A 16,203-nucleotide genomic window follows, 5' to 3' on the forward strand; every position below is an offset into this window, starting at 1 on the left:
CTCATCGATGGTCATTAGTCATATTTCTTGCTATAAACTAACAAGAGGAATAATGAGGGTTCACAATATTGGATTCCTACATCGGGATTCCTACACTGATAGGAAAATATAGGTCATAAATCCACCCAAGAGTGGCTAATAAAAGCGCGTGATGCTTATGACAAGTCACAAGTTCGATTGAAATTTTTGAAGCATAACCCAGTTGTCCTCTAGATGCACACCCAACATTGGTGCATCGGATGACAACATTATTATGCTACCGAAATCTTGATCGACTTGTATCTCAAATCTCGTCATAAGTATCACGCTAGATCTTTCACCACTCTCATGCTATCTAAAAAGGGACAATTTCAAAGTAACATGTCGTACATGCATATCACATGTACATCATGCATAATCGAAACAAGTGACACATAAGTGTCGTTACACTAATTTATTTGTTAACACCACATGTCCATCTTATTTCAAGCATTCACCCTCATGGCTCACGTTGTTGGCTAGGATGGCAAGCTAGTTTGCTTTTGATTTACCATCCCAATAGACACAAAGATACATAGGTGTTGTTTGGTTCACGAAATGTAACATAAATGGTAATGGTAATGATTCACACTCGAGTATCGATGATAACAAGCTTGAATAGGCTGATTTCAATTTATAGTGTGGTATCTAATTACGGTTGGACTTAAACAAACATGGTTTAACGTTATTAGTTACCCACTACGTAACAAATATGTGAACCAAACAGCACCAAACTATTTGTCCGTCCAACTCAATCTAATCAAAACATATGGAAATGAAGGAAGTATTTTGGTTCTATAGAGTTTGCCCGGTGAAGGCCGTGAGGGTGGTGGCCTCGGGGTTTAGTTATTATTCTGAAGTTGTTTTTATTGTTTTCTAGTGGCTCACAACTCTATTCTTGGCACACAAAACCTATATATGTTGTTTTTAGCTTTCAGTTGATCCAATGTGGTGGGCGATGTTCCTCAACGTTCCCACATGATCACTACCTCCATATTATGTTGGAGTGCTAAAGCACATGTGCCCAACCTCCATAAAATAATCACTTAAGGGCTACCCAAAGGATTTTAAGAAATGGAGGTAAAACTAGTTCGTCTTCCCTTGGGAAAATGGGAATCCCTTGGAGAAATGGAGTTCCCAAACTAGTCCTAAGATGAAAATTTAACTGAAAACTCCTTGATAGACTCAGTATAAAGCAGCAAAAGACCATACTAGTAGAAAGGCAATGTAGCTATACAACTCTGTTTTTGGAACTAGGTTTCTCTAGGCGCCAGAGCTTAACTTCGGATCGACTCCACTCTACTTCGGTTGGGGGAAAATGACATGGATTGATGAATCGATTGATTGTTCCTTTTATGGCCTTACCTTAGAATAGGGATGGTAATCGGTGGGTGTGATATGAGAGGATCAAACACCCACCCATATTTACATCCGGTACATCAAACCACACCGACCCGTACCCATAATGTCTAATAAATTGATTTTTACGCCGAACCCGCACTCGCTGGGTGTTGGAAACCCGTTGAGTGATCAACAATTGAAAATAATTAAACAAAAGCACTACAAACAGCAAGAAAAACACATATAATTATTTAGAAGAACACCACATATAGTTATTTAGAAGCACACAATACATATGTAATATCAATTCACATTTTAAAGAAGTGAAGTTGACTAGATGACCTAGGATTTCATTGGTCTGGACCAAAATCATGTGCGGACAAGGACTTAAAATTAGTATTCTAAGGTCCATTGGGCACCCATAGTTAGAAAGTTACACCTAGACCAAACACATCATTTTACAGGTCGGGTCAAGTGTAGATGGATAAAATTTGGCACTTAGACCCATACCTACCCGTGGTGGTGCATCCCATTATATTACTTAACTTCCGACGACTTTCTAATGTCGTCGGAAGTTAACTTTCGACTACTACAAACTTAGTTGATAGAAATTAAGTTAACTTTCGACGGACATGATAGTCATAGGGTTAGCTCTCAGAAGTTAAGTTAACTTGCAACGACTACTCTTGTCATGGAAAGTTAAATTAACTTCTGACGGCTAATCTAGAGCAATCTGAAGAAAGTTGTTCATAATGGTGTTATGTTATTAGTCTAATCTATATATATTGTAACTAGGTTGGTGCATGTGCGTTGCCACAGAAGTAAAACATTTGTATGAAACATAGATACGGAACGACAAACATCACTATGATATGCAAAATTCGTGTGGCAAACATTATCAATATCGCACAAATTATTTTTAAACAGTCAATATTGAATTTTAATGGTAGGCAAATATGTCAACAACTGTACACTAATCTAATCCTTTTTAGCGATATTGATAAGCATTTGTTTTATGCTTGCAGGGATGGCATATCGGCACAAATCGTCCTCGTAACTTAACAGATCAATCACAAAGCTCCTTTGAAGAATCTTTGCATCCTACACATAAAGACATAAGAGAACAAAACATCAAACCTGTATTATGTAACTGGAATGCATGTTTCAACATGAAACGAACGTACTCTACTCACCGTAACAAATTTCGTTCGCATGTCATTCCCTCGCATGGCTATAGATTGTAGAGCGAAGTAGATGGTATTAACCCTATAGAATAATGTTTGGCCAACTATGTTATATACAATGCTTATCATAGAAAAATTTAAACTGATGAAAAGGTGGTACGGAGAAAATACCCTTTAAAGCTAATTGGAACACCAGTCCGAATTGTATGTTCTCACTTAAAATATCCTCTGCACTCTACTTTGGTTAGCTGTCCAGCTTAACCTTCCGAATATTTTTAGATGTAAAGGAAATGTGAATTGATTGCTGCAATAAATCTAACCAGCTTAACACAGCACATTAATTGAGGTGCATTCTTCCTTTCTCAATATATATATATAGACATGGAAAAACAAGCATCAGAAAACAAAAATGCAATTATAACTGTGGTCGAAACAAAACCTTCCTGCCTCCTTTGCTACTCGTAGCATCGATGGTCTAATCTTATACTAGATCACTCGCAACACCCACATCTTCAAATTTGGAGGCCTAATCTTATCACCGGTTTAGATTACTGGTATATTGACAGTTGAGAAGAGAGGCACATTAGCTACAACCTCAATCCAACTATATCGTAACTCTGAATAGTCCAATTTTCTCTATCTCAATAGCAGAAACGAATAACACGAAATTCAGAAGACAAAATCCCCATCCTAGGAGCTCCAAACCCAGGTTATGAACGCCAAATTTGAACTGGACCACCATCATCCCGATAGCAGAAAACATGAGCACAAAATGTAGAGGACAAAATCTATATCCTACAAGCTCCACATCTCAGTCATCAGAATGCGAAATTTGAACTGGACCTTCGCAACCATCAACCATAAATCAGAAACCAACACCACGAAGCCGAGTAGAGAAAATCCCTATTCTACAAGCTCGAAATCCCATTCACCCGAATGCCAAATTTGAAATGGACCTTCTGCACCAACATCCAGCGATAAGAAAAAATGTACTCCTCCCGACATAATCAATCCAAAAACCTCCCCTAAAACACAAGCCTCACATCCTCTGATCCAAACTGCTAGTATCGTAAGCACACCAAAAAATCCCCTACTGCTAGTCGTATAACTGAGCACGATTTGACATTACAAAGCCCAATACTGATAAGAACATTAGGCAGGCTATGGCATGTACTTGGTGAGCCATATGCACTCCTCGGGGAACTGCTTGCGCGCCTCGTACGCGATCTGCACGGTGCACTCGACGCCACAACAGAATCCCATCATTTGGATAAGGAATGAATAATATGAGTGAGCAAATTTCAAATCGTTAAATATGACAATTCCTTGTAAAGATTTTTTGTAACAAGCATTTGGGGTTAGAGGAAGACCAGAGAAAATAAAAAATAGCATATGGGAATTCAAAATTGATAAGAGGTAAAAAATCTAATCATATGTAGTCTAACTATATGGTATATAGAATATTGTAATATATTATATAGCAATGATTTTATAGCATATACATGATATATATCAAACAAAATCAACTTTTAGTTGAGTATAATTGACCATAAAGTAAAATTGTTCAAATAATAGTGACAAGAGGCAACCAGATGAGGGGAAACGAGTCGTTATGTAGGTGGCGCCAGTGTCAGGCCACCGGCAGGCGACCACCGAACGGGCAGACAGACGATGGGTGGTGTCGTGGAGCCACTAGACAGGCGAGCGACAAGTGGCATCGTGGGTCCATAGAGCCACTGAGCGGGCTACAAATGCCCCGACCATATGGTGGTGTGGGAGCTCAATGGCCATACCAAGCTAGTTCCTACACATATCCAAGTGCTCAAACATCCAAGTGCTTAATAGAATCACTCGATGATTAATGTAGGTGCTTTGCGAAATGCTTTGGTTAGTTAGACCGCTATTGCGCTTGCTGTAGGTGATCTCTGGTTAGTTGAGTGAGTTTAGAAAACCCCCACAATACCCCTCGGATCTTGCACGAGCTATTGAGCGAGAGTCTTGCGAGACCGTGTCAACTGCGTTTGTGACATGGCCGCCATCGTGTACTAGAGGGAACGAGGCCCTCAGCGTTTCGGTCGGAAGCTTGATAGTGAAGACGGTGGGGAGTGTCCGAGAGGAGCCGTATGCAGAGCACCACTTGTGCATGGAGAAGACCTGCGGCTCTCTATGGTGTTACTCATCCATGGTGCTTGGCCCTCGTGTGGACTACCCTTTGCGTAGGATCACCAATGAGGATTAATCGGGACCCTGTGTGGTTCCGGATACCTCGGTAAAAATATCGGCGGCGTCCACAGGAGTTTGCATCTCTACCTTTGCTCTTTACCTTACGCATTTACATTAAGTACTTAAGTTTCAATCTCCCCTTTCTAGTTAGAATATTTACGATTGGACCTTAGGTTGCAAACTCCTTTTGCAGTAGAGATAGCAACACTCAGTCAAAATCTAGTTTGCATAATCTTGTTTACATTTTTTGATAGGTTTTGTTCTAGGGATTTATTTGTGGCCTAGTTTAGAGCGAAGTTTTTAGAAGTCCTAATTCATTAACCCTCTTAGGCGTCATCATTTCCTACAAGCTCGTTTCTATATATACTTATTTTTTGACAAAAAAATTGGGTATTCAACTGAATACTCATATCATCACTGTAAGCCCGCCACTGTGTCCATCAATCATTTGTCGAATTGGAAAGACAATGAAATGATCCTTTGAGAAAACCACAAGGCAGGGTGATGTTGTTCCACTCACCGCAGTGACAAAGGTGGCATTCACCATCGTAGATGAGCACGAGCGGGTGTAGCACCGTTGGCACGGTGGCCGCCACCAGCAAAAAACTAGAGCCGTCAACGCATTCGCCCCTACAACTGTGAGGCCCCACGCGTCCATAAGAAAATGGTGAGATGGGATCCCCACGCACCAGCCGGCCTATCGTCGAAGTCGCTGCTCGTCAGCGCGTTTCGTGAGGCCTAGGGGCCAGTGGAGATGCGGGCGACTGAGGGGGGATGGTGTCGTGCGTGGAGGAGAGCTCTGGCACAGGGATGGGGAGGCCCGTCCAACGCGGCCAACCTGACGCCGAAGCCACTGCTCGTCGGCACGTCGCGCGAAGCCAAGGGGGCTGGGGATATGGCGGTAGTTACTGGGGGGATAGTGTCATGTGGGAGATGAGTTGTAGCACAGGGACAAGGGAGGCACAGAGCAGACGGGATGTTCAGCTAGTCCAAGACTAATTTTGCGCCTAGGGGTGGTGCCGTCGACCATGTCACGGGTGTCGGGACCACTGACTGGCAGAGTTTTAGGAGTGGGGATTCCAAAGATGGGGCGACAGTGGTTGATCTCTGTTTCATGATCGAGGCCAATGGGTGGGGTGCACGGACCTAGCCCAATCGGTGCCCAGTCGCACGACGTTAGGGTTTACAACTATCTTTTTGTAAAATATGAGATGAATGTGGGCATGCGTGTGCTCTCCGCGGATGGGGCGGTTGGCTGGGCGAGGGAAGCGTGGGCGACCGAGTGTGAAATGATTTGCCGAGTGTTTTTTTTGGGCACTCGGCAAAGAAGCTCTTTGTCGAGTGCCAAGCAAAAAACCCTCGGTAAAAAAACACTCGGCAAAGAAACTCTTTGCCGAGTGTTTTATTTTTGACACTCGGCAAGGAGTTTCTTTGCCGAGTGTTTTTTGACACTCGGCAAAAAGTTTCTTTGTCAGGTGTTTTTTAACACTCGGCAAAGAGCTTCCTTGCCGAGTTTTTTATTTTGGACACTTGGCAAAGAGCTTTTTTGACGAGTGTTTTTTCAACACTAGGCAAAGACAATTTAAAAATTATATTTTAAAGCAAAAAATTAATTTAAATGAAAAAGTTTTCAACTACAAATTTTTATAATTCATCAAGATGTACAATTTATATTTTGATCATTTCTTCATATGACAAAATAAAAGTAAATTTGTTCATAAAACCTATCTCTCTCTCGTAGTTTATGAAACTATAAGAGAGATGTACAAGAATTGTGAATAATGTTAGAACCATCATGTGAGATAAACAAATGACCAAACAACAAAAATAAACTTTGTAGATCTTGAGAACTTATGGAATTTTGTAGTTGGCAGCTTTTTTCATTTGAAGCCATCTTGTCAACGAAAACTAAGTCGAATTTAAAAAAATTAAAATTTGAATTTTGAAAACGATCTCGAATGGAAAAACCACCAACAGAAAAGTTGTAGGTCTTGAAAACTTATGAAACTTTGTAGTTGACAATGTTTTGGTTAGAAATCATTTTGTCATGCAAAACTATGTTTGAATTTTAAATGTTGAATTTTTCAGCTATCTCGGATGGGAAAAACCACCAAAATAAAAGTTATAGGTCTTGAAATGTAATGGAACTTTGTAATTGACAATTTTTGGATTTAAAATTATCTTATCAAATAAAAAATTCATGTGAAGTTTTAAAATTTGAAATTCAAATTTGTAAACGGCCTTGTATGTAGAAACTATCAAAATAGAACTTATAGATCTTGAAAAGTTATGCAACTTAATAGTTGATCAAATTTTCAAATGAATTCATTTAGTGCCTCAAATAATCAAATTACTCTTAGTTTGTTATAGTACATGAGAAATGAAAATGTAATATAGACACAATTGATTTAGTAGTGTAGTGGTAGAGGAGGGTAATTATAGGAGAGAGGTTGGTGAGTTCAAATATCACCATTTCATGAAAATATAAATTTAATTTAAAATTCAAAATAATGGTAAAAAATAATAAGGTGATGGGTATGGTAATGGGTTGGAGAGTTATTCCATAATTAAAAAAATGTTTTGCTGTTTTTTGGGGTTTTTTGTGACTTTTAATTTGTCGAGTGCTTTTCTTTGCCGAGTGTCCGAAAAAAATACTCGGCAAAGAACCATTTATCGATAAAATGTTTGCCGAGTATTCTTTGTCGAGTGTAAAATGACATTTGCCGAGTGTCTAGGACACACGACAAAGAAGACAAGTCCGGTAGTGGTGTGGGCTTATGGGATGCTGTTGTATGGTAGTGTCGTGGTCTACACTATTGGCTTAATAAATAGTAGAGATTTAGTATATACTGTACCAATTGCTGTTTTGTGGGGGTGCGACTTTTAATTTGCCGAGTGCTTTACGACACTCGGTCCGAAAATAAGTACTCGGCAAAGAATTCTTTGCCGATAAAATGTTTGCCGAGTGTAAAATGGTCTTTGCCGAGTGTATAGGACACACAGCAAAAAAGGTGAGTCCGGTAGTGGTGTGGGCTTGTGGGAGGCTGTAGTTATGGTAGTGCCGTGGTCTATATTATTGGCTTAATAGATAGTATAGATTTAGTATATATCGTAGCAATTAGCTGTTTTATCCGACCACTCATATGTTGTACACGACAATGACATTTGCCAATAGAAGTAGCACTTCACTTGTTGTTGCACATATCAGGAACAAAGTTTTATTGCAGTTTGACAGATATGCATGAGAAATACACAAAAAGATGAGTGTAGCACAAACGAATGATAATCAAAAGAATGGATGAAACAAAAAAGCGCAACCTTATGGCTTTCTGATCTCCGATGGTTGATATATATGTGTTGTGCTGGCACGACCTCTTTCTTCGATTTCCACGGCATCTGGCAGGCTTAGTATAAGCGGTGGTTAACGACGCTGCACTTCTTCCTGATCTCTCCCTTGCTTCCTTTCGGCATGGGCAGCTTGCTGAGCTTGAGCAGCGAGTCCGAGAAGTCCTCGTCCCATAGCGTGGCGTTCTCGGCGTACTCCACGACGTGGCCGAACGCCTCCTTGTGCGTGAGCAGCGTCCAGTCGGAGTGGAAGGTGACGATCTTGGCCAGGTTGTTGTGGTAGAAGGAGTTGTCCAGGAAGTCGGGGATCTTGCGCACCCGGCTGGTGAACCCCGGCATGAACCTCGCCACCACGTCGTAGTCCTCGTCGCGGACGTTGTTGTCCACGGGCGGGTTGGACCCCTGGGAGCACTTGTAGTTGAGCAGGTCGCGGTACGCCGGGGTGATCTGCTGCGATGGCTCGGAGAGGCGGCCGGTGAAGGACGAGCAGTGGCCCTGGCCGATGGAGTGCGCCCCGGTGAGGATGACGAGCTCCTCCACCGTGAAGTTCTTCCTGGCGAAGTTGTCGATGAGCTGCTGCACGTCTTGGTTGGAGTCCGGGAGCTCCGCCTGGGCCTCCTCGGCCTTGGAGACGAAGCCGTCCAGGCGGCCGGCGGGGACGGCGAAGTGGACGTGGCCGTTGCTGAGGACGCTGGCCGCGTCGCGGGCCGCGTAGATGAGGATGTCCGAGCAGGAGACGACGCCGGGGCACCTCTTCTCGACAGCGGCCTTGATCTCCTCCAGGAGGTCGAAGGCGGCGAGGCCGATGTTCACCGGCGCCTCCTTCTCCGGATGAGGGTTGTCGTAGGAAGCGTCCAGGAGGACAGAACCATCGCATCCCTGCATTGCATGGATGTCCAGTTCAATCAATCAATCAACTAATATACGGCCAAGTAGTATGTACATGAATGCGCATGCTGCTGCTCTTATTACCCTGACGAAGCAGTCATGGAAGAGAAGGCGGACGAGAGCGGCGCCGGTGCGGCGGCTGGCCTTGAGCGCCTTGATCACGTGCCACTTCACCACGTTCTCCACGCCCTTGCATTTCTTGCTGTAGTACCCGACCTCCAGCTCGCTGGCCTGCGACGTCGGCACGGTGGCGAGGAGCACCGCCGCCTGGACAGCCAGAAGCGCGCAGAGGACTGCCACCGAGAGCTTCATTTTTGGTCTCCTGGAGCCTGGTCCGCGCGGCCGGGCGCCTAGCTGATGAAGCAAGAGACAGATGCTGCTGGCTCAGGAACAGGCACTTTGATGGTGTGCTTAGGAGATGGGCCTGCAGGGGTATATATTGCCGGGTTTGGCCAGTAGTTTAACTGTTAATGATTGAGGTTGCCGCCGATAATGAGATGGGAGAGAATAGGGAGGGAACGTGGTCGCCTTGCGGCGTTTTTGCTAAACCACAATGCGTCCATAATGTTAGCTTCATATAATATATAGTGCGTACCTAAAAGATAGCATGTGCTCTGCGTGCTGACCTGGTTAAACGAGATATTATAGGTTGATATATGTACAGACAAATAGGCCTGTCTTCTAAAACTCAATGTTCTTCTTGTTTTCATGGTCTTATCTGTTAGGCTACTAAGGGTATGTTTGAAAGTAACTGGTTTTTAAGGAACTGGTTTATAGAAACTAGAGCGCTTCCAAACAGGTCACAATATGCTTCGGTTTCTATAAACTGAATTTCCAGTTCCTAAAATAACAAAGAAGTTGGTCTTCTCTTACTAAAATCAGATTTTATTTGCCTGATAAATTATAGTGTCTTTAGCTAGTTTGGTAGAAATTATGGCACTTGACACGTTCTCAGGCCTATGCATGTGATCCTCTTGATGTCCGCTTTGCCCGATTCGAATGTTTAATTATCATTGGAAATAATAGAATTAAAAAATATGAGTTCAATCTATATTTAAAATTGGCAGCAAAGTAAAATAAAGAGAATAATTGAATCAATTACTTTAAAATAGAGTAAGGGTAGACTTGTCTTTGTGTATCGAAAAACTAGAAACTAACTGGATTCCAAATAAGCACACCCATTTTTTTTCCATAAACTAGTTTCTAGAAACTAGGGATAGAAACTAGTTTCTTAAATACTGTGGTGCTTCCAAACATACCATTAGGCCTCTAGTGTTTTCACTGTGTGTATATCCAAACAATTTACTCTGCCTTAGTATAAAGAGGCAGAACTCTTTTACTATTATTATACGCAAAAAACTCTACTAGCAGCTAATTAATAACACTGCATACTAGACATGTAGACGAAATTTTGTACACATAGTAAAGAATTCACAATCAGATGGTTAGTGACAGTGCTATAAAATTGATCCTAGAAGGCAAACAATTGTATTTATACAAGATGTTTAAAAATATTTGTCTTCAAAAAAATCAATGAATTTGGGAAAAAATATGCTATTTAGAGAGACAATTTAATAAGTATCCGCTACGATTATGATAATTGACTCTTTAGGTACCTAGGGAAACAAACCCTTCCACCCATCAATAGAAGATGTTGTCCCTATTTTTACTCCTCTCCATTACGACACCTTAGCTGCTCATTCCATTGCCACCCCACCCCCATTTCCCATTCTTAGGTCTTGGACTTGGTTGGTCTCCTCCTCTTCCATGTTGTTGGCCTTCCCGCATAGAAGGTGAGACTCACCATGACCTCCTTGCTTTTGGCAGTGACCATTGCCACAATAGCGCATGACACATTGGTTGGCTATAGCCTTGGATCCGTGATGGACCCATATAGCCTCACATGACTCCCTATAGGCTTGATCTAGGCAAAAAGCTACATCCACATCACGTGGATTGAGTCATATCCTCTCCTTATTTATCCTTAATCTATCTGTCTCTCTCCCATTCTCATCTAGGGCTTTAGTTTGGCAGCAGAAATCCATGCAGGGCATAGAGAGCAGGATGGTCGACATAACATTGCATGCCTAGCTTTGGCATTCTCTGGCCTCTGCCCCTAGATTTAGTCCCATAATGCCACTTGTGATCATGTTGGATGCTTGGATGGATGAGCATGACTTGAGCAATGCTTCACCAAAGCGATGCACATGTGCATATGTGTGCATTGGTGGATAAGGTGATGAAGTAGAGACATAGACATTGTATCAGTTGGAGGTGGATATGGAGCTTTGTAAAAAAATGGATCTCATTCCTTTTATAGTTTGGTTTTGCTGTTTGATGATCAACATGTTTTGGTGTTTGATGATCAACATGACCATTTGCACTAATATTGTTTGCTAGAGTATTTTATAGTCCAACATGATGTTAAGTGAAGTTGGACTTAGGCGAAGTGGTAATTAAGATGATCAACACCTCAAGCTAGACATGAGAAGCCAAGTTGAAGATTAAAAGACAAGAAAATTTCCAAGACATAAGATGGAACCAAGTTGGGCATGAAAATTCGAAAGGAAAAAGTTTTTTAAGATGATAGACCAACCATGACGGGCATCACATCATCTGCTAGAGAAAATCATAGCAGAGGTGTTCCTAGAGGTGTTGGACAATAGTCAGACTAAGAAAATATTAGGGTGGTGTACCAAATGACGACAATGTTCACGCTCAGCAGGAGTGTCAGACCGAGACGACATAGGATGTCGGATCATCGGTTAGAGTTTGACAGTAAGGAGAGAGGTTCTAGAGAGGAGATCAGAGTGTTAGTCTAGTCGAAAGAAGGCTATCGTACCAAAAACTACGGAGACACACTTAATGGTCAACAACAGCTAGTTCTGAAATAGTGGCCATTAAGAGTCATCGTACTATGACATAATGGTCTGACGACCATATATTGCATGGTATGACAATATCCATAGATGACTATTGAAGTTGCGACGGCTATGCCTAACCTTCTTGGGGGCTATGAATATGACCTCAACCGACATTTAAGAGTGTGGAGCCCAAGCAATACTTATGCGAGTTGATGCTTGTCTATAACATCTTTAGCCATCAATGTGCTTAGTGAAATCACAACAGGAATTAGAAGTACTCCCGTCGACCTGTATAATTCCCATCAACAATAAGGATAACCGACATGAGTTAAGGTAACTCCCATCCGTCAGGCTGGTAGCCGATGGGATTAATTATATAACTTTTGTCGGCTATCATTATTATCGAATTCTACCATCTTAGAGTCTGTCCGATGGGAGTTATCCTAGGGCCAGGCCTCCCTACTTCTCTCCATGTGCAACTCTATCGCTCTCACTCTCCAATGTCATCTCTGCCCTGTAGACCTCGCGTTGCCCGCCAGCGCGCTGTCCCACGCTGCCTCCCTACAGCTCACACCCATTGGTTCCTCTAGCAACGCATGACGCTGGCATCGTAGTTGCGCTACGACACTGGCCCGTGGTCTACCAACGTCATCGCTCCCTATGCTACGGTGTCGATCTGTGGTTGTCCTACAGTGCATGACATCGCACCACCGCCCTACAATGTCACTCTTGCTCTCCCTCACCCTTCGCGGTCCCCCACTTCTTCGACCCCATCACTCATCACCATTCTCGAAGGTCTTTCTTCTATAAAATTAAATCCAAGATTGAAAGTCACCTAGAGGGGGGTGCATAGACGGAATCTGAAAATTATAAACTTAAGCACACACTACAAGCCGGGGTTAGCGTTAGAATTAAATTCGAGTCTAAAAGAGAGGGAAAATAAATCAACCAAGAAATAAAGCAGATGAATATGGTGATTTGTTTTACCGAGGTTCGGTTCCAAAGAACCTATTCCCCGTTGATGTGGTCACAAAGACCGGGTCTCTTTCAACCCTTTCCCTCTCTCAAACGGGCACTTAGACCAAGTGAGCTTTCTCCTTAATCAAACGGGTCACTTAGACCCTGCAAGGACCACCACAACTTGGTGTCTCTTGCTTTGATTACAAGTCACTTGAGAATAAGAATGGGAGGAGAAGAAAGCACGATTGCAAAAGCCAAGTGACAAGAGCGACAAATAACACACGGATCACTCTCTCTCTCTCAAGTCACTAATCACTAATGATCACTTGTCTTAATTGTGGAACTTGGACAGATTGGAAGCTTTGATTGTGTCTTAGAATGAATTGCTAGCTCTTGTATTGAATGTGAAGGATTGGAATGCTTGGGTCAAGTGAATGGAGGTGGTTGGGGTTGTATTTATAGCCCCCAACCACTTCCTAACCGTTGCTCCTTTTCTGTCTACTGCGGACGGTCCGCACCCCTGGTCCGGACAGTCCGCCCCTGCATATCAATGGCTGAAAACGCAATGGTCAGCAGTAACGGCTATAACAACAGCTACTTTTCATTTAATGCGTCGTCAGATGTCAGATAAAGGCAGTCACGGACAGCCCGGTCGTGCACCCCGGACGGTCCGCGAGGACACTAAAAATACATTTTACCGAACCCGTCACCTTCGGGTTTTTTTGGTTTTCACCGACCGGATGGTCCGCGTCTGAGGCCGGACGGTTCGCACTTGGTCTCGGACGGTGCTCGCTTCTCCATCGGACGGTCCGTAGTGTTGACTTGCGTTTATGCAGTGTTCCTGTCCGAGGGTCAACACTTTTGGAGATGAAGGGTCGAACCTTGGTCATCGGTGCCGCGGACGGTCAGCCTCAAGGGCCCGGACAGTCCGTGCTTAAGTGTTTTTCCAAAAAGCTTCTCCTGTCCGGAATAATCTACGGTATTCCGGACAGTTGATTTAGAATAGATGTAGATGAACTTATGCACATGTGAAATGATCAACTAGGCAAACTGGTTAGTCCACAAGGTTTGTGATGGTCATCAAACACCAAAATCGATTATAGGAAATATTGAGACTATTTCCCTATCAATCTCCCCTTTTTGGTGATTCATGCCAACACAAACCAAAGCAAATATAAAGTGTAAAAATGTATTTAGTTTGCATTTTGACATATGTGCATAAGTTATTTTGAAATGAAAGTATTTCTAAGTATATAAGTTTGATTTGATATTTAATATTTTGGACCACATTTGCACCACTTGTTTTGTTTTTGCAAATTCTTTTGGAAAAAATCTTTTCAAAGTCTTTTGCAAATAGTCAAAGATATACGAATAAGATTGCAAGAAGCATTTTAAGATTTGAAATTTCTCCCCCTGTTTCAAATGCTTTTCCTTTGATGTTGGGACCATGCTTCGTCGCCGAAGGTCCTGCAGGAAGAAACAGCTTCGGCTAAAGCTGCTTATACATGATGACCGAAGCTACCACTCATGAAGCTTTGGTGTTATAACGTATCCGAAGATGAAGGGTCGAACCGACTTAAAGATGGAATGACAGTTTAGTCCATAAGGGTCTGAGTCATTGTTGTTAACTTTTATAAGGGGCATAATTGTAATTCCTTACAGGCTGTGTCCTGTGCCTATAAATAGTGAACAGTATTCCTTTACTGCTCACGCATTCCTGTAATTGCGAACGCATCACTCGGGAATTATTATTTGTCAAGGCAAAGGTATAAATGTACCTAAACATTATGTTCTAACATTTTAGATTCATATAATAAGATATGCGAATGATGTCATTTATTTTTGATATATTTATATTTAATGTTTCACATTTTATATTACTTTGTATTATTTTATAAGTTTAATCACGAAGGTGTAACCTTCGTGATATTCTACTCGTGGTCTTCGTTCGAAGTTCATTAAATCCTTGGGGAGATAATGTTTCAGCGGACGAAGGGCATTAATATTTAACATTTTATGTTGCCTTGTTCTTAATTCATAACATTTGAGAACAAGTCCCCAACATTGGCGCCCAACTCCGGTGAACTCACTTCCACTTTCCTGAGACAATGGCTTCGTTCAAGAACCAAGATGGAACTGCTTCGGCTCCGAAGCTGATTCTCCCGATAACAGGCGGTTCATGCTCAGAGCCGGCTAACAAGAAACAGAAGAAGGAGGCACATAGAAGAGTACAACATGTAGGAGTACAAGGACCCTTCATCAAGTCAATATGGTCTCACATTCCAATTACCTTCTCCCAAGAGGATCTTCAGCTCAAGGATTACCCACACAATGATGCTATGGTTATCTCTTGTGTGATCAAAGGATTTCTGGTCCATAATGTTTTGGTTGATACATGCAGTGCAGCTGATATCATATTTGCTAAGGCCTTCAGACAGATGCAAGAGCCCGAAGACAAGATCCATGATGCCACACATCCCCTTTGTGGCTTCGGAGGAAGGCAGATTGTAGCACTTGGAAAAATCACAATGCCATTAACCTTCGGATTTATCAACAACACAAGGACTGAACAAGTTGTGTTCGACATTGTTGACATGGAATACCCTTACAATGCAATCATTGGTCGTGGTACTCTGAATGCTTTCGAAGCAATTCTTCATCCAGCATATCTTTGCATGAAGATACCTTCGGACCAAGGACCTATTGCCATTCATGGAAGTCAGGAAGCTGCCAGAAGGGCCGAAGGAAACTGGACAGACTCAAAAGCAATTCATAACATAGATGGAGCTGAAGCTTGTGAGCAGTACAAGTTTAGAAGGGAGAAAGCTGCTTCGGCCGATCAGCCGAAGCCCATGCTTTTATGTGAGGACATAACAGAGCAGAAGGTGCTATTGGGATCCCAACTGTCTGAAGAACAGGAGAAAACCTTGATAAGGTTTCTGTTCAACAACAAAGATGTTTTTGCATGGTCAGCCAATGATCTTTGTGGAGTCAACAGGGATGTTATTGAACACTCGCTCAACGTTGACCCATCCTTTAGACCTAGAAAGCAGAGGCTTCGGAAGATGTCTGATGACAAGGCCGAAGGTGCTTGGAATGAAGTGAAAAGGCTCCTCAGTGCCGGAGTTATCAGAGAGGTGAAATACCCAGAATGGCTGGCTAACACTGTTATGGTAAAAAAGGCCAATGGTAAATGGAGAATGTGTATTGATTTTACTGATCTCAACAAGGCCTGTCCGAAGGACGAGTTTCCATTGCCAAGGATAGATTCTCTAGTCGATGCAGCAGCTTCATCAGAGCTTATGAGTCTGCTGGATTGTTATTCAGGCTATCATCAAATTTGGATGAAGAAGGAGGATGAGCCAAAAACCAGCTTCATA

The 16,203-nt window shown here is 42.4% G+C and overlaps 1 protein-coding gene across 1 annotated transcript; it reads right to left on the reverse strand.

Annotated features, from left to right (window-relative positions):
- Window positions 1-7,963: 7,963 nt before the first annotated feature.
- Window positions 7,964-9,537, reverse strand: LOC100276245 (putative class III secretory plant peroxidase family protein). Its single transcript, NM_001150080.2, has 2 exons — window positions 9,084-9,537; window positions 7,964-8,990 (listed from the first exon to the last, which is right to left on the reverse strand). Exons 1-2 carry the CDS (start codon window positions 9,309-9,311, stop codon window positions 8,172-8,174), a joined length of 1,047 nt encoding a protein of 348 aa, NP_001143552.2. The 5' UTR covers window positions 9,312-9,537; the 3' UTR covers window positions 7,964-8,171.
- Window positions 9,538-16,203: the final 6,666 nt, after the last annotated feature.

The sequence above is a fragment of the Zea mays genome, chromosome 8 (genome assembly GCF_902167145.1).
Source record: "Zea mays cultivar B73 chromosome 8, Zm-B73-REFERENCE-NAM-5.0, whole genome shotgun sequence".
Classification (NCBI taxonomy): Eukaryota; Viridiplantae; Streptophyta; class Magnoliopsida; order Poales; family Poaceae; genus Zea; species Zea mays.

Bases quoted from the DNA above. Each gene is read 5' to 3' on its own strand.
- LOC100276245 (NM_001150080.2), bottom strand. From the start codon at position 9,311: ATGAAGCTCTCGGTGGCAGTCCTCTGCGCGCTTCTGGCTGTCCAGGCG. The intron at 8,991-9,083 runs GTAATAAGAGCA...CATGCAATGCAG, and splicing joins TCCATGACTGCTTCGTCAGG to GGATGCGATGGTTCTGTCCT.